The sequence below is a fragment of the Ictidomys tridecemlineatus genome, chromosome 2 (genome assembly GCF_052094955.1).
Source record: "Ictidomys tridecemlineatus isolate mIctTri1 chromosome 2, mIctTri1.hap1, whole genome shotgun sequence".
Lineage (NCBI taxonomy): Eukaryota > Metazoa > Chordata > Mammalia > Rodentia > Sciuridae > Ictidomys > Ictidomys tridecemlineatus.
Genome location: NC_135478.1, coordinates 49,260,299 through 49,282,059, shown reverse-complemented (window position 1 = coordinate 49,282,059; position 21,761 = coordinate 49,260,299). Strand labels below are relative to the sequence as shown.

The following is a 21,761-nucleotide window of genomic DNA, read 5'->3' as shown; positions in this document are numbered from 1 at the left end:
ACCTGCCCCACCTTCACCCTGTGACCTGGGGAGGTTATCAGCATGGGGTTGACTATTTGGGGGGGGGGTTCATTTCTTCTTTTAAGATAGGTTGTGGTATTTCTCTCTCTCCACACACACACACACACACACACACACACACCAGCCTCCCTGCCCAAGCCCAGGACAGTTGTGTGGGGAAGAGGACAGGCACACCCTTCTTCCAGGTTCGGGCAAGACTATACACTCATTTCCTCCAAAGTAAGCACTTAAGTAAGCACTTAAATCAAACTTCCTCCTTCCTGGTGAGATTGTTTAACAAAGCATGAAAAGTTTATGGCAAACCTCCTTCAAGAGTGGCAGAGCCTGGGCAGGGCCAGGAGCAGCCATCCACTCAGCCTGCTCCAGGTCTCCACTTGGAGAGTGCTGGACTCCCCCGGGCCCCCTGAGGCTGGACTCTGAGCATCAGAGCGGCCATCAGCTGGGTCAGGGACCCAAAGCAGCAAGTGGACCATCTCACCTTCTCCACCAAAGCAGGAAAGCAGGATCGCGGGGCCCTCAGGTATGTCTCTGCCCGAATGGAAAGGGCTGAACCTCTTGTTCCATGTGATTGAGAGAAAGAATCATGGAGGTGGAGAGGGTGGGAAATGGAGTGTTTAAGAGGCCAAGAGAGAACATGAACATGGAAACCACATAATTGAGAAGATTTCTGAGGTCAGACTGAGGAAGGCAAATAGCCTTCATCAGGGGAGGCCAAGCCCTTCAATGGATGGTGGGCTGCCTGGAGAAGGATTCTGAACGTGGGATCCAGCTCGGTGCACAGGTGTGCTGTCATTGATTAGTTATGTCTGCGACGGACACGGGAAGGAGATGGGGGCACCTATGCCAGAGATTGGATAACCCAGTGGGTTTTTGGTGGGGTTTCTTCCTTCACCACAGGACCCCTTCACGTATATTCATTTATTGAATGAATTCATTTATTGAATCAAAAGCACATATTCTGATCATAGAGTTTTATGAGTCACACAAATAAGAAAAAAAAATAAAGAAGGGAAATATATTGTTCTTTGGCTTCAAATCTCATTTTTCTTTGAAAAGTCATGACCAAGGTGCATGGTCTTGAGAGATTGTCTTGGCTGGGTAATGTCGGGCTGGTCCCTTCCATCCACTATAGGACTCAACTTTCTCATCTTTAAAATGGGAACAATGATCTGACCATCCACTATGAATCCCTGTGGCTCTGCCTCGGCTTCTGTGAGGACCACGAGGACTCGTGGACGAGCCCCTATTATGAGCTAGGTTCCCTTTATTTAGTAATGTACTTCATCTGCTCATCGCCTCTGTGAGGATAGAGAGTCATTTCCAAACAGTTTTGACCTGTGACATGGAGTTATCCTGAGAGTCATGCTGGGACCTGAGAGGGGAACAGCAGGGGGATTATGTATTGTTCACAGTGGAGGATCAAAGAGGAGGAGGAGGAGGGAAGAAAGAGAGGCCAGTTCAGGGCCAGAGAGGGAAACAGCTGGTGGCGGGAGTGAGGTGGGGGGGGGGTCCCCAGCCCAAGCACCGCCATGGGGAACAGGCTGGTCTTGCCCGGCGTTGGTCCCAATCCATCCTTCCGTGCCTGCTTCTGCGCATCTGCAGGTCTAGGGGTGTCTCCATCTCGAGGTCATCCTGTGCATAGTGCTTCCTGTGCCTAGGCCTGGTTGCCTAGCAGCCGCCCCATTCCGAGAGAGGCCCAGCTGGCTGAGGCCCAGCTCTCATCAGCACTGAAGCGCTGGGGATGGCTGCTCCTCCCAAGGTGAGACCAGCCCACCTCCTATCGCCAGGCTCGGAGTGGGCGGCCTGGGGAGCAGGCAGCTGATGGCCCCACCTGGCCTGGTGTCCCCAGGGCTCTAGAAAGCAGGAACTCTGCCATTTGCTTTCCCCGGGTGCAGCTTTGGGAGACAAAGTTGTAGAAAGAAGTTAAAGGGGGCGGGGGAGTGGCACCATGACCTTTGACCTCTGAATCTCAGCTTGGCCTTTGCCCCATCTGTGACTCCTCTTTTGGACTTGGCTGCGCCTCCCCAGTTATCTCAAAAGGATGGTGGTTAATGGGGGCGCTCCTTGGGGGACTGGTGTGAATTTCGACTCAGGTGAATTTTGAAAACAAAAGGGTGCATAAAAGACCTACCATGAGATCTCCGCACCTAGTAGGTGCAGAATACAGAACGGTGCTGTTGTCCAAACAGAGTGCTTACTGTGTGCAGGCCCTAGGCAAGGTACTAGGCTTTTAGAAATGATGAGATGGTGTCTCAGGAAGTTGGGTGGAGGCCAGGCGCAGTGGTGCAGGCCTGTCATCCTGGTGGCTCTGGAGGCTGAGGCAGGAGGATCACGAGTCCAAAGCCAGCCTCAATAACTCAGTGAGGCCCTCAGCCACTCAGTGAGACCCTGTCTCTAAATAAAATATAAAAAAGGGCTGGGGATGGGGCTCAGTGGTGAAGCACCCCTGGGTTCAATCCCTGGTACCAAAAAAGAAAAAGTCAGTGAAGGACTGAGAGGAAGGGGTTGGGGGAAGAGCGAGAGTGAGGTGTGCGTGCTCCACGTGATCACCATGACAGCGACCCCCAGGGAGGGGTGGCTCTGTGTCTCCAGGGTGTCCAGGGATTTGCTCATTTGAACACAACGACTTTCCATGGCAGATCTTGCTGTCCCCGTTTTACAGATGACTCCTGAGCCCTAGGTGAGGTGACTAACTTGCCCCAGGTCGCAGGGCGGGGACGGTTACAGAGAGGCTTTGTGGCCAAACATTCCAGGTCCAGGAAGGCCTCAGGGCTGCGTTCCACAAAGCAGAGGGGCAGAGGTGAGCACTCCTCTGGTAGCAAAGGTCACCTGCACGGAGGCAGGGAGGTGACAGAGAATCAGGACAGAGCCCCGTGCCAAAGATTTGGATCTCTGTGCAGGCAGGTCGGTTCTGCTGGAAGAACATTCTGGTAAAAATGTCTGTCAGGAGTGGTGTGGTTTCAGCTTGGGGAAGCCATCAGGAAGGAGCCTGTTGCTGAAGTCACCGTCAAGAGTCGCCCTGAGTGGTTAGGGTGCCCTTGGCGTCGACCCAGTTCAAACCGCAGGAGGGAAGGGAGAGGGCCGGAGTTGAACCAGAGACCTTCTTGCAGCTGTAATCATGGTTTGAAATGGAAAACCCTCTTGTCTCAGGTAGGACTCGGTCCAAGTGGAAGAAAACAAACTCAAACTAGCCCGAAAAGAAGGACACGTGTGGCACATAGCAAGCACAGAAAAATCCAGGGGTAATTCTGACATCTTGAGGATCCACAGACGTCCACCACACCCTCATCCCCACATTCCGACTTCATTGAACTAGTTATAAAAGTCACAAGTGGCCGTGTTGCCTACTTTTATGACCCAGGGGTCAATGACAGTGACTCAGGACAAGTTGCTTAATCTCCATAGGCCTCAGACTCCTCACAGTTACTAAAAAGAATCTGCCCATCAAGACGGCTGGGAAAATAAAATTCAAGGACACAGGGCTCGACATTGTCCAAATAATAATGTTTACTAAAATAATTGCTATCGGGCTGGGGTGGTGGCTCAGCAGGAGAGAGCTTGCCTAGCATGCGTGAGACCCTGGGTTCGATTCTCAGCACCACATAAAAAACAATAAACAAAATAAAGATAGTGTGTCCATCTACAACTAAAAAAAAATTTAAATAATAATTGCTATCATTATAATGATTATTTTTATGACTATTTCTTCATCAGTGAGATCTCTGGATCTTATACCTTCCTAGGAAAAACTTACCTCCTGTCTGGGCTTGGTAGCCATGCCTACAATCCCAGCAGCTCCGGAGGCTGAGGCAGAAGGATTGCAAGTTTGAGGCTAGCCTCAGCAACTTAGCAAGACCCTATCTGTAAATAAAATACAAAAAAAGGACTGGAGATGTGGCTTAACCATTTTAAGTGCCCCTATCTTGAATCCCCGACTCCAAAAAAAAAAAAAAAAACTTACCTTCTAATGCATTTCCAAGACCCCACTGACTTCTTTATGGAGGCCGCCATCTTTACTAACCCAAGAGGCCAAGATCTAAGAGGTCTCTGATGGAAAGGGAAGGAAGTTCCCACTGCGCAGGTGCGTTAATTCACGTTCACCTGGTGAAGTGATTCCGAGAGCCCAGCAGCCGGTCTGCTGTGGCCAGGGGTTGATCCCTGGGCAGTCCCACCTTGATCCAACTGGCACTCTGGTGATGCGCAGCCAGACTCTCAGCAAAGAGAATTCCAGTGACCTCAACTGGCCTCCAGGGCAGAGGGACCAGAAGGTGTCTAGCACCCTGAGATTGTCCCCATCGCCTCAGACAAGGGAGGGGACATGGAGAGGAGCCCTGTGTCTGGACAGGTGGCTTCTGCTTTTCTCCGGCTGCTCTGTTGGACTTGACGTCACCCAGTCCCCATTGGGAGAACACCCTCTTCTCTCCGCTCAAGGGGTGTGGGGAAGTTGAGGACGCTGGGGCAGGCCTAAGGGAGACACTGCCACCTGTCACTGACGGAGATCTTCCTCTGTCCCATACGCTCGGTCCTGGGCACATTCTTGCGTGTCGTCTTCACTACGTTAGGGATCAGCTAGGACAGGCACAGACAAGGAGACGGGGACCGAGAGGACCGTGCCTTGCAGTTCCATGACAAAACCCTTAAGGGACTCCAAAGTCCCCAACACTTAACCACTCTGTCACACAGACTCCCATGGATCCCCCTGCTCCATCGCCTTGGCTGAGCCAAACCCAGGCCTGCCAGAGCCACCGCAGACAGCACCCAGGGCTTATGCTCCACAGCCAAAGCGGGTACAGGAGCAGGAGCTGGCCAACGGCAGCCCGTGGGCCAGATGCAGTCCCACATCCGTTTTTATAAATAAAGTTTTATCGGAACACACCTTCCTTTACATGCTATGTACAGGTGGTTTCCCAAATGGCCTGCAGAGCCCCAAATATCTACTACCTGGTCCTTCACAGAAATCTGCCATCCCAGGCTTGAGAGGAAGTGAGTAGAGTAGTTAAGAATGTGAGCTAAGCCTGGCGCCCACCTGTCATCCCAGAGGCTTGGGAGGCTGAGGCAGGAGGATGGCCAGTTTGAGGCCAGCCTCTGCAACTTAGCAAGACCTGGTCTGAAAATAGAAAAATGAAAAGGGCTGGGGATGTGGCTCCGAGGTTAAGCACCCCTGGGTTCAATCCCTGGCACCAAAAAGAGAAGAGAAAAGAAAAAGAATGTGAGCTAAGACAGACTCCCTGGGCTCACTTCTGAGGTCCTCTCTTCCTCTAAGTTATGGGACTTGACCACTCTGGGCCTCGTGTCCCTGGTGTCTCTGATGACATTGGTTACAATAAGGAAGAATCCCAGGGCAGTGCCTGGCCCCGAGTAGCTGCCGCCTTCTTCTGGGAAACGCCCCAGGAACTTGGGGATTCAAAGCCCTGAGACTCTTCCTCCTCTTGGACTCTTCTCGCCTTTCCTGCTCCACAGCTTTGCGTGGCCCCTACCATCGGCCAGGGCTGGTGGGGGGTGGGGGACAGAAGACCCATAAATAAATTAGAACAGGGCGTCAGGGAAATAATGGGCTAATTTCCCTCCAAAATAAATGTCACTAGAACAAATTGCTCCCGCTGCCAGCCCCCATCGTTTGTGGATTTATTGGCTGTTTATCTCCCTCTGGATTGGTGACATGATCAATAATTGCCTGTAAAGACCAGGGGTTTCTAAGAAGGACCACTTAGGGAATGAAAGATGGCCTCTGCCTCCTCCGATGACTTCCCACAGGCCCCGCCCACGGTCCTGGGTATTCGGGGTGGCTTTGGGGGATGACTGGAAACGCGGGACATGGGGTGACGGAGTCTGGGTAGGGTCTTCCGTGATCCCCGGCTCTAGGCAGGACCCTCAGGGGTACCTGATGTGTACCCGTGTGTGTGTGTGTGTGTGTGTGTGTGTGTGTGTGTGTGTGTGTCTGTCTGTCTGTCTGTCTGTCTGTCTACACATGTGTCACTTTCCGTCGTCCCTTAGAGCCTATTTCTTTTCCTTCTGGGTCTGTGTCCCTCGTGACCTGTCCCTACCTCGATCAGGCGTCTGTCTCCCACGAGACCCAGGATTCATCCCTTGCAGTGAGTCCCTGCCCTCTCGGGGCTGCCGGGGGCGATGGTTAGAACAGAAGGGACCTGTGGTGGGACAGAGAGCGGGTCCCGGCTCTGGCGACAGGTTCCACGTGCAGAAGGTCCAGGAATGACAAGGGAAACAGCCAGAGCTTGAATTTCCAGGAGAGGCTCCTAAGACTGCACAGTCCAAGGAGGCCCCTGGGCAGTGTGGGGGATGGGGGGGATATGGGATGAACTGGAAGAAGCCATTCAGACAGAGGAAGCCGCCCTCGTTCCCGCCCCAGGCTCATCTCCAAACATCCTTCAGTCCCTCACGTCCTTCAACAGTGTGTCCTGCACCCTGACCCGGCCTCCAAGAAAGCACCAGGGCCCGGGGGAAGACTATCCTTGGAAGCCACCGTCTGCAGGGGAAGCTGGTCCCCCTCAGAGCTGACCACAGGCAGGACCAGGGGCCTTCATGGAGGGTGGGGGGGAGAGGGAGAAGGAGGGAGAGAGGGAGAGGGAGAGAGAGAAGAAGTAACCTTGTCTGTGTCTGCCTGGCCCTGGGCCAGGCACGGCTAAGCCTCAAGGCCACGATGTGCAGAAGGACCCAGGAAGCAGGAAGAAGCGCATCCTGGCCCCTGCAGGGCCACGGAGAAGCCTCTCAGGACTTGAGAGGTGGCCAAGGGTGTGGCTGGCGTGCCTGAGGCCCTGGGATCAACAGCCGGCATGAGAAGGAGGGGAGGAAGGAAGTCCCAACCAGGCAGAAAGACCTTCTAGGATGACACCGTGGCTCTGCAGGAAGAACTAGCGACTCTGGGACTCGCCATGGGGACAGCTGGCTGACGGCAGCCGCAGGGGGACCCACCAATGGGGAGGAGATGAGGCGGCCCTCGGGCCTGCAGAGCCCTGCTGGACCAGCGACCCCTGGGAGCCCATCCTGCAGGACAGGCAGAAACGGAGGCCCAGAGAGTGTGCCCAGGAACGCACAAGCCCTCGTCTCTCTGATTCCAAAACGAGCCTCTTTCCCAACATCATGGGCTTTTTGCTATCCTGATCCCTTTTTTTTTTTTTGGAGGGGGTGGGGGGTGGAGGTACCAGGGACTGAACTCGGGGGCACTCGACCACTGAGCCCCATCCCGAGCCCTGTTTTGTATTTTATTTAGAGACAGGGTCTCACTGAGTGGCTTAGGGCCTCACTTTTGCTGAGGCTGGCTTTGAACTCGTGATCCTCCTGCCTCAACCTCCTGAGCCACTGGGATGACAGGTGTGTGCCACCGTGCCCGGCACTATCCTGAACCTTTTAAGAGCAGGACTGCAGGCACTGGCCCAGTTGCTCAGACTTTTCTAGCAGGTCATGTCTGCAAGGGAGAAGATAGGCCATAGTGCTAAATAAAGGCCTCCATCAGACCAGACTCAGCATTTCCAGGGAGGAAGGCTTCCTCCTCCTGGTTCCCACATATCCATCCCCGGGGGAACTCGGCTTGGCCTTGCTCGGGCCACTTGTTCACTTCTGAACCTGTTGTAAGGAAATGCCAAGCTCTGATGGGTCAGCCCCTCAGGACAAGACAGGACAGGGTGCCATGATGGATCTGTCTCCATCCAGGACCACAGGGGGGCGTTGAACCCTGACTTGGAGGGTCAGGAAAGGCTTCCCAGAGGAAGTGGTATCTACTGAGACCTGAAGGAACAGCAGGAGTGTTCCAGGTACAGAAACAGAGGACCAAGCTGGGTGCCATGGCACACGCCTGTCATCCCAGAGGCTAGGAGGCTGAGGCAGGAGGATCAGGAGTTCAAAGCCAGCCTTAGCAATTTAGCAAGATGCTAAGCAAGTCAGTGAGACCCTGTCTCTAAATAAAATACAAAATAGGGCTGGGGATGGGGCTCAGTGGTCCAGTGCCCCTAGGTTCAATCCCAGGTACCAAAAAAAAAAAGAAAAGAAAGAGAAACAGAGGACCAGTATTGGGGCAAGTAAAAAGGCCCAGGGATGCTCCAGAGTGTGGCCCACTCACAGCCATATCCCTCATGTCTGGAGCCCCAAGTGCTCCCCACAGATGCTCAGAGGAAACTTCCGGGAATGCAATCCACAGCTGCCTGGGTAGCCTTAGACTCGCTGCTTGCCCTCTCTGAACTTTAGTTTCCATCTCTCATCTGGTGGTTAACCCTCCTCACCTACCAAGGCTCTGCAAGAATCTCCATTCCTTCCGTCTCCAAATATTGACCCTGTCCTTCCTTGAGCCTCGGAGTAATCCTAGGCTCACAGGACACCAGGCCCCCTGTGGAAAAGTGCTTGGGGCTAAGACACAGGGCTGACTGGCAGCCAGAAATCAGAAAAGGGCAGTGAGTGTCCGCAAAGCCTCCTTCCTCAGGAAGGTGCAGCGTGGCCCCTGTCCCCTGCCATGACCCCCTCCCCCCCCCCCCCAGCCCTCTGGTCTGTGCTGGACTGGCCGAGGGCAGTAGGGCTTTCTCCCGGACCTTTACAACCCGAATAACAGGTTGTGACAATCTCCGGCTGGAACAAGGAGAGTTTTTTCAGGCCTTGGTGGCTGCTATGGGAATTCTTGCCCCACCCCGTGTACCTTTCCCAGGTGTCGTTCCCCCGCCCACCCCCAGCTCCAGAGCACCCACAGGCTGCCAGAGGGGGCTGGTCCAGGGAGCAGGGAGCCCTGCGGGATCCAGGCGAGCAGCTGGGGACTCAGCCGGGAGGGGAGCCCTCAGAGTCTAGGCAGGACCTGCCCCAGATCCCCCTCCCCACCCTGAAGCCACAGTCCTGCTCAGCAAGAGGCTAGCCCTGCCCAGGTATGTGCTCGGGACCGCTCTGTCCCTGGGTATCGCCTCTGTCTCTGAATCAGTCTCTCTCTCTCTCTCTCTCTCTCTCTCTCTCTCTCTCTCTCTCTCTCTCTCTCTCTCTCTCTCCCTATCAAGGCTCCCTGTTCTCTCCACCCTACTCTCTTTTTTTTGGTACCAGGGATTGAACCCAGGGGCGCTCGACCACTGAGCCCCATCCCCAGCCCTTTTGTGTGTCTTATTTAGAGACAGGTTCTCCCCAGTTGCTTAGGGCCTCCCTAAGTTGATGAGGCTGGCTTTGAACTCACGATCCTCCTCCCTCAGCCTCCCAAGCTGCTGAGATTATAAGTGTGGGCCACCACCTTTCCTATCTGTCCCCACAGCTATCCTGGCCCCTCCAAGAATGTCCTTTAAGTCTCATCCAGGGGGCCAGGGCTCCTGGGCTATAGGTCACATCCCAAGCACTTTCAAAATCTTAATAAACTTTTGTATCTGAGAAGGGGGAAAAAAAAAACAGTTGGTAATTTGACTTTCAGGAAGTTAAGGTTCTACAACACCCTGTTTGTGGGTAAGGCCGGGTGACAGCTCAGACTTACCACCTGCCAGACCTTAGAGGAGGAGGTCAGGCAGGGAGCGGTGCTTTTGTAACTTGCAAAAGGAAAAATGTGGTTATTTAAATCAGAAGGGCTGGTCCAGCTGAGGGCTTCCCAGTACAGGTGGGGAGACCCAGCGGGGCTCAGAGAAGTGTGGGTACGGGAAAGGGGGCTGCTGGGGCCGGGCCAGGGCTGAGTTCAGGTCTCCTGGCTCTGACCTGAGTCCTTGGTGGCTGGACTTTGGAGGCCATGTCTGATGGACTTTAGGATAAAGAAGATTCTGGGGTGGGAAGGAGCCATGGGAGAGGAGAAAAGTCAAGGCAGGTGGATGGAGGAGGCCACCTGCTGCCCTAGGCCTGGTACCCGGGGCCCTGAGCTGTCTGTCAAAAGTTTGAGATGCGAGTGCAGCCCCCCAGCCCAGGCACCCCCAGCCCAGGCACCCCCAGCCCTACCCTCCAGGCCCTTAAATCTCCACAGACTCCCGGGGAAGCTTTCAAAGCTGTGGAATCATTCACTGGTCACAGCCCAGCTCCTGGGGACAGGGGGAGAAGTAGGACCCAGCCCCTGCCCAGGACTTGGGAAACTGCCCAAGTTTCGAATCCAGTACCAGCCATGGGACCCTGTGGGGAGTGCTGGGGATTCAGTAGCAGGAGATCTGCATCCCAAACCCTGGCCTCACCTAGGCAAGCAGCATGGCCACAGGCTAGACCACACGGCGCCTTCCTTACCTGACCCCAGGACGTGATGTGGCCACAGCGCCCGGCACAGACTCACCCGGAGAGGGAGAGCCCCGGGAGTCTTCATTCTGGTACAACAGCCAAGACCTCGGAAGCTCCTACTCCCTGAGTAACCGGGCCAGTTCCTTCAATATCTCTACTGACTGGGATGGGAGAGTGGGGGGCAGGAAGTGCGAGTGGATGCAAGGATGGGTGATGGTAGAGAGGAAGGAAGGAAGGATAAATGGATGGATGGCTGGGAGACAGGAAGGATAATGGATGGATGGACAGATAGGTAGGTGGGTGGATGGATGGATGGAAGGAAGGATAGACGGGTAGGTGGGTGGATAGATGGATGGAAGGAAGGATGGATGGATGGATGGATGGATGGAAGGAAGGAAGGACAAATGGATGGATGGATGGATGAATGGATGGATGGATGGATAAATGAATGGATGGATGGATGGATGGTAGGTGGGTGGATAGATGGATGGAAGGAAGGATGGATGGATGGATGGATGGAAGGAAAGATAAATAGATAAATGGATGGATGGATGGATGGATGGATGGATAGATGGAAGGAAAGATAAATAGATAAATGGATGGATGGATGGATGGATGGATGGATGGATGATGGATGGATGGATGGGTAGGTGGGTGGATAGATGGATGGAAGGAAGGGTAAATGGATGGATGGATGGATGGATAGATGGAAAGAAGGAAGGATAAATGGATGGATAGATGGATGGAAGGAAGGATAAATGGATGGATGGATGGAAGGAAGGATAAATGGATGGATAGATGGGACAAAGGAAGATAATGGTGGATAGGTGGATGGGTAGATGGGTGGATAGATGGATGGAAGGAAGGATAAATGGATGGATGGATGGAAAAAGGAAGGAAGGAAGGATGGATGGATGGATGGATGAATAAATCAAATCCTCCAAGGAACAGCACCTATCAGACCACTCTTTCCTCTACTTTCCAACCTCTGCACTTAAAAAACGATGTGATGAGTTGGATCTAAAATTCCAAGGTCACGAGTGGAGGAGGGGGTCGCAGAGAGGGAAGGAGGAGCATGCCACCCTATTTGTGTGGCAGGTGGCGAGGAGACACCACCCGAGGGGTGAGGATTCCCTTGACGAGAGGCCCCGGTCATCTTCAGGGTCCAGATGCTAGTCTCTGATTGGACCTTCTTCTCTCCACAGGTTTAGGCTGACCGCAGGCCGCTGGGCTCCCGGACACGATGAGAGCCACAGGTAGGAGGGGTTTGAGGATGCTGAGGTTAGGGATGACATTCATCTCAGAGTCATGTTTTCTGACCTCCACGTCTGCCCGCCCTGGGTCCAGAGGTGGCGAATCTGTTGTCAGAGGCCCGGGTAGAAACCCAGGGGGAGGCTGGGAGAGTGAAGGGGGAACTCCCTGCCGCTGAGCCAGAAAACTTCCTGACCATGGCCCTCCCAGGTGCTGGGACCGCAGGGGGGACCTCACCCTGGACACCTGGTGGGAAACTAGGGCCAAATATCTACCTCCTCAAACCACAGGGCCAGACCCGAGTAAGGTGAAGTCCTCACCCTGGCCCCGTGCTCCCTTTGTACAGGTAGGGAAACTGAGGCACCAAGCCCACCTCACTTGTGTTCCCCAGGCGACTCTGAGGAGCGAGAAGAACTGGTTTGAAGTCCCCAGCTGGCTTCTCAGGGTTCCAACCCCCACTTCTGTCACTCACTAGCCAAACGTCCTGGGGGAAGCCACGGCCTCTCTGACCCTCGGTTTCCTCATCTGGAAAACGGGGGTGATTGGCAGTATCAAGGGTCCGTGTGAGGATGAGCGGAGATCGTCAAGTACCTGAAAACTGTTTGTCAAATGTGAACTCATGACCCCCGGGGGACACTCACTGTGGCCAGGATGACAAAGGGTCCCCCAGCCCTAAGCCCCAGCCCACAGGATCCAGGGGGCCTCCACTCCCACACCAAGTAGCCATGGGCTACTACAAGGCCACAGAGTGAGTTCAGGGCTAAGGAGCTGACAGAGAGGGCAGAGGAGGGGCCAGGACCGGACCTGGGCCTCGAGGGATCTAATTCTGAAGGCAGCAGGAAGTTGAAATGGAACCTACTTTTAGGTCCCTCTAAGGCAAGAGGGTGGGACAGGGAGCTCTGTGTGGCTCATCCCCATGTGTGGGAGGGTCTCCCAGTGGCGGGGTGGAGGGTCAGGGGACAGTCTGGCTATGGGCAGGGGAGGCCCGGGAGCTGTGGCTTGTCTTGGAGCTACTGAGCAAGTCCAGGTGTGGACCTACTTTTTTTTTTTTTGGTACCAGGGATTGAACCCAGGGATGTTTAACCACTGAGCCACATCCCCAGCCCCTTTTATTTTTGAGACAAGTTCTACGTCACTTAGGGCCTCCCTAAATCGCTGAGACTAGCCTCAAACTTTCAATCCTCCTGCCTCAGCCTCCCACATTGCTGGGATTACAGGTGTGCGCCTCCGCATCCAGCTGAGCCTACTTACTCTTGATAAGTATGTCGCCCCTCCCAACAAACCATGACTTCAGCCTCCCAAGACTGAGAGAGGGTTCAGATAAGAGAGACTGCCAGACCACGTGGACAGTGCCATTTTATTTTATTTTATCAGGGATTGAACCCAGGGGCATTGGACCCTCAGCCACCTCCCCGGCCCTTTTTATTTAGAGACAGGGTCTCACTGAGTTGCTTAGCACCTCACCATTGGCAAGGACATGGACATTATTACCGTGTCCATTCTGTGACTGACAGACTCCAGCACAGAGGCTGAGCTCCTGCTCCTCACACAGCACCATGGCTGTCTGAGCCCTGGATGTCTCCTCCCCGACCTCCTACTGCAAGGCGCATCTCCCACAGCCTGCCTCCAGTTCTCCTGCTGTATAAAATACAGATTCCCTCCAGGCACAGTGGCTTGGGAGGCTGAGGCAGGAGGATCAAGAGTTCAAAGCCAGCCTCAGCAGCAGCGAGGCTGCTAAGCAACTCTCTGAGACCCCGTCTCTAAATAAAATGAAAAATAGGGCTGGGGCTGGGGCTCGGTGGCCGAGTGCCCCCTGAGTTCAATCCCCGGTACCCAAATAAATAAATAATGCGGGTTCCCAGGCCTCGTTCCTAGAGTCCGTCTCTGGAGGTCTCTATGGAGCCCAAGAAGCTGGATTATAAAGTCTTTCCCCCAGGGGTCACTGTGGGGACTGTCCGCACAAAATCTAGCAGCACCATCTCACCATGTGACCATCGCCTGAGTCACCTCGCGGTCCCACGGTCTGGTCTGCAGGGTGGACGCAGGGGGTCTCCTGACCTGGTCTCCCTGGGGGGGGGGGGGTCTGGGGAGGATCTGGCCCCGTGGCCCTGGTCTCCTGGCACCGTCCTCTTGCTCTCGCAGGTCTGATTCGCCTCCTGTCCCTCGCCTTGGTCCTGGTGGCCACCTGGATCTTCCTTCGCTCCTCCAACAGCTTCAGCACCAAAACCCTCCGCCTGCCGCGGAGGGTTTTGGTGCTGAAGCTGTTGGAGGAGCCCGAAGGCCAGATCGGTGGCCACCAGGCCTGGTGGCCCTGCTTCTTCTCAGCCACAGGTCTCTGCTCAGATGCCCCCTCCCCAGAGGAGGCTCCCGGACCTCCCAGCCACAGCCGGGCTGCTCCTCCTGCATCAGCCCGCCCCACGTCCTCCCTCAGTGGGCTCCCCGGCCGGGCCTCGCCGCCTCCCTGAATGCAGGTTACCTGGACGGCGTCCATGTGTCCGTCCATCTCCCTAGCCCCTGGCCCGAGGAAGGGCCTGGTAAACGGTGGAGTGAGGAAAGGAAAATGGGTGGGTGGATGGATGGATGGACTGACAGGTGGGGGGGAGGGGGGAGATGAGCCAGGGGAGGCAGGAGGCCAGCTGGCTGCGACACATCAGCCTCAAGGTGCACAGATGCCCCAAGAGGGGGCGGAGTGTGACTGTGAAAGGGACCGGTGCAAGCTCCGAGGTGTGGTTGCACGTGTGTTTGAGAAAACCAGAGCCACCAAGGACCCCTCCGTTGGCAGAGTCCAGCGTCATCCGCAGTGATGACCAGGACAGCTCAGGGCTTCCCAAGACAGCCAGAAAGCAGTCACCCCGATTCTAACACGACTCCCCCCACTAGGAAGGTCTGAGGTCCTTCATCTTATCCAATTTTTTTTTTTTTTTTTTTTGGTACTGGGATATGAACCCAGAGGTGCTCAACCACTGAGCCCCATCCCCAGCCCTTTTTTGTATTTTATTTAGAGACAGGGTCTCCCTGAGTTGCTTAGGGCCTCCCTAAGTTGCTAAGGCTGGCTTTGAAGTCGGGATCCTCCTGCCTCAGCCTCCCAGGGCACTGAGGTTTTTGTGGGTTCTGTTCAGTAATTAAGTGCCTCTGAGTTCAACCTTTGGTAGCCCCCACACACACACAAAAGCCCACTAGTGTTCCACACTGGAAGGGTGACTTTCTTTGACATCAAAGGCTCCTACCCTGGGTGCAAATACCCCCGTTTTATTATTTAACACCTTAATATTGAAGCGCATGTATTGCCACAGGACACATTATTTTCTGTTGTTATTATGTTGATAGATCATTGGTTCCCCTTGTAATCCAACCTATTTTATTTTATGCATTTAATAACTTGCAATCTATTGGAGAAGGAAGTGCTAAGTGTCTCAAGGCAAATGGGGATACATCTATTCTGAGGGTGAGTTCCTAGGCTTTTCCAAGCTAGCAAAAAGGATTCATGGCATAGAAATTATGAAATTAAGAACTCCTGATTTACCTGGCAAATTAAGGGGGTTTTTTTCTGATAGAGGAGTCAAACTCTAACTAGTGTCAACTAAACTAACTTCAAGGACCCACACCTGGCTTCAGGTGTGGCTGAATCCAGCAGCTCCCACAAAGCCTCCAACACCTGTCTCTCTGTATCCTTGGGCTCTGCTCATGGATACTTCATCTCAACAGGGTAGAGACGACTTCTGTGGGCTTTCTCTCCAAGGGAGGCACAATGGCTACCAGATGTGCATCTGCACATCTTCTCACTTAGCCAAAAAGGCCCTCTCAGCCCCTTTCCCTCTCCCTCTTGCTAAGGGCCCAGGGAATATATCAACAATATCCAGAGAAATGGGACAGTACATACTGGCCCCACCTGGGTCATCGCTCCTCCTGGGACCTTGAAGGTAGAGGCCAGGGACACACCAGGTTGAACAGCCCCCTTAAGGACCAGATGGAAAGTGCTGGACCCCCTAAAACAGGCGAGCTCCCGCTGCCATTCCTAGAGGAGCCCTGTCCACTAGGACTGACTCCCAGTGTGAAGGGAGACCCCACCTGGAAGGGCAGCGAGAGCTGAGACGCAGTGCCAGATACGGTGTCAGGAGGTGACCAAGGTCCCTAACGCCCAGCGCAGACAGTCAGCACCGCGGGCAGTCAGGAGAGAGGCTGCGATGGCCACACAGTGGTCCCCAGGTGCAGGGTCAGCCCCTTACAGACCGACCTTACAGGACCCTCTCCACAGCCCCTGAGACCTCCATGATGGTCTCCATGGGCGGCCAAGGAAACTGGTGCTCAGAGAGGTTAGACATCACACGCGGTCACTCAGCATGATGGAGGGTCAAACTCCAGGGGGTCCCGGGGCCCAGCCTGTCTGTAAACATGAGCGAGTCGTGTACATGTGTATGCATGGGGGTGCTCCAGCATGTGTGCAAGTGTGTGTGTGCACATGTATGGACAGGTCCACGTGTGTGTGTGGCCATGCATCTCTGTGTGCAAAGAGGTGATGGCAGCACCCGAGAGAGGGTTCAGACAAGGGGGACTGCAGACCATGTGGACAGTGCCATTTTATCTTTATTAGGGATTGAACTCAGGGGCACTCGACCACTGAGCCCCATCCCCAGCCCTTTTTATATTTTATTTAGAGACACGATCTCCCCAAGTTGCTTAGGGCCTCACCATTGTTGAGGCTGGCTTTGAACTCGAGATCCTCCTGCCTCAGCCTCCAGAGCCATTGGGATGACCCCTTGGGATGACAGGCTTGCACCCCAGGCTGGCGACAGTGCCATTTTAAATTCCCTCCTCCCCATGCGCCCAGCACCCCCCCACTCCACCCCATCCCCCCACCCCCCACCCCCTGCAGTCAAAGTGCTTCTCTCTAACCAGACTCTCTCCTCCCCAGGAGCTGAGGACCCCAGGAACATCATCGGTGAGTCCCCAGACCCCCCAGCTGCCCAGGGCAGGATGTTCCCTGCGGATCTCTCTGTAGGTCCCAGAGAAACCCAGGTGTCCAGGGCGCACCCAGCTGCTCCTCAGGGGCCGGTGGTGCCTTCTGACACCCCCCAAGCCCAGGGGCAGGGCGGCCCCCGCTCAGCCACGGAAGGCAGCGGCCCAGCTGTCCCCCTTCTTCCTGGCTGGCCCCGGCCACACCTCACCACGCCTGGCTGGGGGCCTGCGGCAGGCGTTGTACTCTTCATCACCGCGACCATGACCCAGGTGGGGCTGGGCAGCACAGAGACAAACAGGAGGCTGCTGACCGTCAGGTGGGGTAGAAACGTCCAGTGTGCCGCTAGAGGAGGGGACAGTGCTCTGGGCTCCAGGAGGGGCACCCCTCCACCAGCAGAGGGCCAGGAAGGCTTCAGGGGGGCCCTGCGCAGAACCTCCCAAGGACAACGCCCACGTGAAGGGATGCCCGGGGCCCCTGGGCCATGTGCTCAGGGGGAAGAGGGCCCTGGGAGGGCAGAGCACCGGATGCCACTGCGGGCACTGGACAGGGCTTCAGCAAGGCCCTGAGCTCCCCAAGGGCAGAGGAAGTGACAGGGAGGGACAATGACAGCAGTAGGGACCATCCGGGCTTCCTGGGTTCCAGACGCAGGTGTCTCATGTCATTCTAGATAAACCCCTGCACAGGTGATTGAACCCAGGGGTGCCTAGCCCCTGAGCCACATCCTCAGCCCTTTTTTGTATTTTATTTAGAGACAGGGTCTGGCTGAGTTGCTTAGGGCCTCACTCAGTTGCTGAGGCTGACCTCAAACTTCCAATCCTCCTGCCTCAGCCTCCTGAGCCACTGGGATTACAGGTCTGTGTTACTGTGCCCAGCTTAATTATCTCCTTCCTGGAGGGGAGGAGACTGAGGCTGGGAGAGGTGAGATGTCCCAGCTGAGGCCACGGAGCTCTGGTGGGGAGTGGGAATCAAGCGCCCCACCCACCCACCCTGTCTGGCCCAAGTCCTCCATATCTCTTTGCCTGAGGTCATACCCTCTAGGGCCTCCATCTCCCACCCTAACATGGTGGTCACGCTGAAGAGGGGCTTTTCCCAGCTGGAGAAGCCTGGTGCGCTGTGGAATCACAGAGAGCAAAGATTATGAGAGTGAACACAAACCCCTCACCCTACACCCTTAACCCATCTCCCCAAAGCCTCCTCAGTCAGATTCTGAAGCAGCCACAGAGGCTCGCAGGGTCTCGATGCAGAGGAGACATTAGACATCACTTGCTGGGGGAATGGCAATGTCAAGCTGATGTGCGTCCTCCCGCCCTGCCCGCTCCCATGACAGACATCACTAATCGATCCCTGCATCCGCAGCCTTTCCCCCAGGCCCTCAGGCAGCCTCAAGAGCTTCATCATCAAACCCCTACCAGGGAGGTCCAGTTCACATCTAGGAGAGCACATCCAGCCCCCAGGGGCTGAGACCCCCAGGCGCCATCAATTCTAGAAAAGCCCGCCGGAGCCGGCTGTTGACCTCAGGTTTATCAGGACTCGGCCGCAGTGGATTAGGCTCCGGGCAAACTCCAGGGCTCGTCCCCAGGGCCCAGAGCCAACCCCACTCCCTGCACAGGTGAGGGCCTCTGGTCCCACCAAGAGCCAAGGAGCCTCTCAGGGGGCTGGAGGGGGGACCCCAAGGCTCAGAGAAGAAGAGGACCTTCACCCTGACGCCTTGGGCTTTATCAGCTTCTTTGCGGCTGTGACTAAAAGACCCGACCAGAAGGATTTTAGGGGAGGAAAAGTTTATCTGGGGGCTCTCGGCTTCAGAGGTCTAGTCCACAGACAGCAGGCTCCACTCCTCGGGGCTCGAGGGGAGGCAGGACATCATGGAGGAAGAGTGTGGTGGAGGGAAGCAGCTCACATGGTGATCAGGAAGCAGAGAGAGAGTCCACTCTCCAGAGACAAATAGAGACCCCCAAAGCCACGCCCCCAATGCCCCCTCCTCCAGCCACACCCACCTCCTCCATCCACCACCCAGTTAATCCCATCAGGGGTTCATTCACTGGTTGGGTTAAGGCTCTCACTGCCCAGTCATGTCTCCTCTGGACCTTCCTGCACCGTCTCACACGTGAGCTTTTGGGGGACACCTCACAGCCAAACCATAACACCCTGTCCCCAGCTTTGCTTCTCAGGACAGCCCTTCTGGGTGTCCCCACTCCCTGACCTGGCTCTCTGAGTGATGTGGGCTGCCTGGCCCTCAGGTGTGCCCAGCAGGTGTGTGGACTGAAACCAGGGGAGAGGGAGCCTAGGAGAGGCATTTCTCTCCCATCCTCGGGGCTCCCCACTTCGCAGAGGGACCCCAAACCCAGCAGGGAGCCCCCATCAGCTCTCTAGCCGTGTGCCAGTGGCTTGGGTCCCAACAAAGGGGCACATTCTCCCAATCCACCGAGCGCCTCCCTCTGGGCCGGCAAGGGCCTGGGAGACCCTAACCAGGCTGACTGCTGTGGCCTCTGGGCCTGAGCTCAGCCCAGGGAAGATGTATGGAGCTGCTCCCTGGGAGGCCCAGGAGCCACAGGAGGATTTAACAAGGTCATGAACACAAAGTGGCTGCCCCATGCCGGGCACAGCAAGCCTCAGTGCGTGCAGGGGTCCCTCAGCAAGCCCAGGGGTTTGCTCCGGAGCACACAGTGGCAGAGCCACCCACCTGGCCCAGGGCCCGGGGAGAGTGGCAGCCCCACCCCGCGCTCCCTTTGAAGGTGACCCTGCTTATTCACCAGTCCCCCCTATTGCCAGGAGGTGCTTAGAGATGAAGCAGGACCTGCTGAGCCGAAGACCCACATGACGCCCCCACTCCCACAGAGCCTGCAGCTTGGGGTCCCCCCTCATCTCTTGCCAGGCACAGTGCTCCCCACCCCTGCCAGATGTTCCCCCACTTAGGGCCTCACTAAGTTACTGAGCTGGTCTCAAACTTTCAATCCTCCTGCCTCAGCCTCCCAAGTCCCTGGGATTACAAAGGTGGGTGTCCAGCAGGTTCCGAGCACCCAACAGGAGGGCCAGCACCGCCTGCCTATTATTCCCTGTTGTCTCCCCGTGTCTGGTGCTTAGTAGATGCTCAGTAAATGAGCCAGTGGGGGGCAGGAATCCTGAGGAGAGCAGCTAATAGGAAAGATTCAGCTCATGAGGACCCAGGGAGAAGGCACCATGGTTACCCATTTTACTGATGAGGCCGTTGAGGTGCAGGAGTTCTAAGACTTCCCCAAAGGAACCCAGCAAGACAAAGGCACCCTACCCTCCAAGCTAGAGCCCCCAGGTCAAAAGGGGCCTCGTGGAGTGCATGAGGCTGCTGTGGTCCCAGAATCCCTTCTGCCTGGCGACTCTGGTCATCAACCACCTCTCATCGTCCCACACGGTTAAGAGGCAGCGGGGCCGAGGCTAGGGGAGAAAGTCGGAGATTTTATTCCGGCGTAGCCAGACACACAGCCAGGGTCCTGTGCCCCTTTATGGGGGTCGGCAGAGACACTGCGTTGCTCCAGAAGGAGCAAGTCTCCCAGACTCCGGGATCAGAAGTCACCCAGCTTGCGCCTGAGCCTGCCCGGCTCCTCTCCCCCAGGTTCCTGCCCAAAGCCCCTGCCCACCACGTGTCATCTGTTCCCTCCCCAGAAACCAAGAAGACCAAGTGCGGCCTCAGCAAGCCCTGCCCGTCCAACTACTTTGCATTCAAAATCTGCAGTGGGGCCGCCAACGTGGTGGGCCCCTCCATGTGTTTTGAAAACCAAGTGTAAGTGCCCGGGGTGGGGGGTGGGGGGCACCTGTGTTTCCTTTCTTGCGTTTCATTTATTCATTAGAAAACCGGGTTCAGGTGAACAGGCCTGTGAGGCCAGCCCACACCTTCCCAGCCTTCCGGTCACTCCTGGTGTGTCAATCCTCCAGGGACCTCCAGGCCCACCCACCCTGCTTCACAGCTGGTCTCATTGACTCCCCGAACCCCCTGGGAGGTGGGGCTGGTCTTGTCCCTATTGTCAAAGAGAGGAAAGCCCCCCGCTCACCTGCCGAGCCAAAGGCAGAGCAGGATTAGAACTCAGGCCTAAGGGCCAAGTGCTGAGCCCATCCTCTGAGAGGGGATACCTGTGGGAAGGGTTCACGAGCCAGGCCAGGTGTAGCAGGCACGGGCGCTTCCAGCAGGTACAGTCAAGCCCTGCGACAGGAAGTTCATCCTCCAAACGGGTCAGGATTCTGAACCTAAATAGAATTCGATTCGATAAAACAAGGAACTTACTGGTTCCTGTATCTAAAAGGCCAGAGGTAGCAGGCTTCAGGAGCAGCTTGATCCAGGGTTCAAACTGTCTCATCGGGACTCCCTCTTAGGCCACCTGCAGCTCTGCTTTCCTACCTGTTAGCTGCCATTTTTTTCTCTACTACAAATGGACTTGTCTGTGTGGTTGAAAAGAGAGGCCACCCTCTGGAGTGACCGATCAGCCCAGCCTAGCACCCCACTGGGCAGAGAGTTTCCCTGTCTGAATCACCCCCTGCAAAAGTCCCAGCCTGGACCTCTGCTGGCCCTGGGTGGCAGGACCATGCCTGGCCCAATGAAGGCGGGTCTAGGCCTGGGAGAGAGACATCGGCTCTCCAGGGGACAGTGGGAGACAGAGGTGCAGCCATTGGGCCCAGGAACTGGGAGGTGCTACCTGTGGGGACAGAGTCCCAGACAAGGACCCCCCTCTTCCCTGAGCAGGCTGTTCCAGTCCAAACCTGCCATGAGCCACTCCTCAGAGTCCAGCCCCAGCTCTAGCTCCCCAGAGAAAACAGAGGGCCCGGGTTGGTCTGTGTGTTTCCAGAAGCTTCTACAGTGCACCCCAGGGGCCCCCCAGAGCCCCCAGCACAATAGCAGCCAGCGTCCCCTGCTCAGGACCAAATGTTGTACCTTGTCCTGTTCTTTGTCTTCAGCATCATGAGTCCCGTGAAGAACAACATAGGCAGAGGCCTGAACATCGCCCTGGTGAACGGTGAGTCCCCCCCACACACACTCTCTTAGGAGGAGGCCGGCCTCTTCCTCCAGCAGACATGGCTCACCCTGCGGCCTGGGGGGGCCTCCCGAGGACCCCAGGAGGGAGGCCCACGTGACTCAAGGTCTCAAAGTCTTGCCACATGCGTCTACCCCAGGAGGATTCAGTTCTCCTAGGAAATGGAACCCCATCCTCCAAGCCACCCCCCCATGAAGCCTTTGGGGACAACCCTTCATTCATTTTATTCAACAAATAGGGACAGCAGCTACTTTGGGCCAGGCCCTGCCAGGGTGCAGGGGGGACAGATGTGAACTAGGAGAGGCCCTGGCTGCAATCCCCCGAGGGTGTCCCACATAGGAAGCTGGGATGGGGTGGGGTGGACAGGGGTCAAG

At 55.9% G+C, this 21,761-nt stretch overlaps 1 protein-coding gene across 2 annotated transcripts in view; it reads left to right on the top strand.

Moving 5' to 3' along the window:
• Nucleotides 1–320: 320 nt before the first annotated feature.
• The window catches only part of Fam3d (FAM3 metabolism regulating signaling molecule D), a 30,306-nt gene continuing 8,865 nt past the window's right edge, over nucleotides 321–21,761 (top strand). The window contains exons 1-5 of one of the 2 annotated variants that reach the window (XM_078038539.1): nucleotides 321–541; nucleotides 11,388–11,438; nucleotides 13,576–13,722; nucleotides 20,027–20,144; nucleotides 21,311–21,369. In XM_078038539.1, the coding sequence (XP_077894665.1) occupies nucleotides 11,426–11,438; nucleotides 13,576–13,722; nucleotides 20,027–20,144; nucleotides 21,311–21,369 (337 nt within the window). In that variant the 5' untranslated portion in view covers nucleotides 321–541; nucleotides 11,388–11,425. Of the gene's footprint in view, nucleotides 542–11,387; nucleotides 11,439–13,575; nucleotides 13,765–16,345; nucleotides 16,373–20,026; nucleotides 20,145–21,310; nucleotides 21,370–21,761 lie in introns of those variants that run through there. The other variant, XM_021730649.3, reaches the window with a different exon arrangement.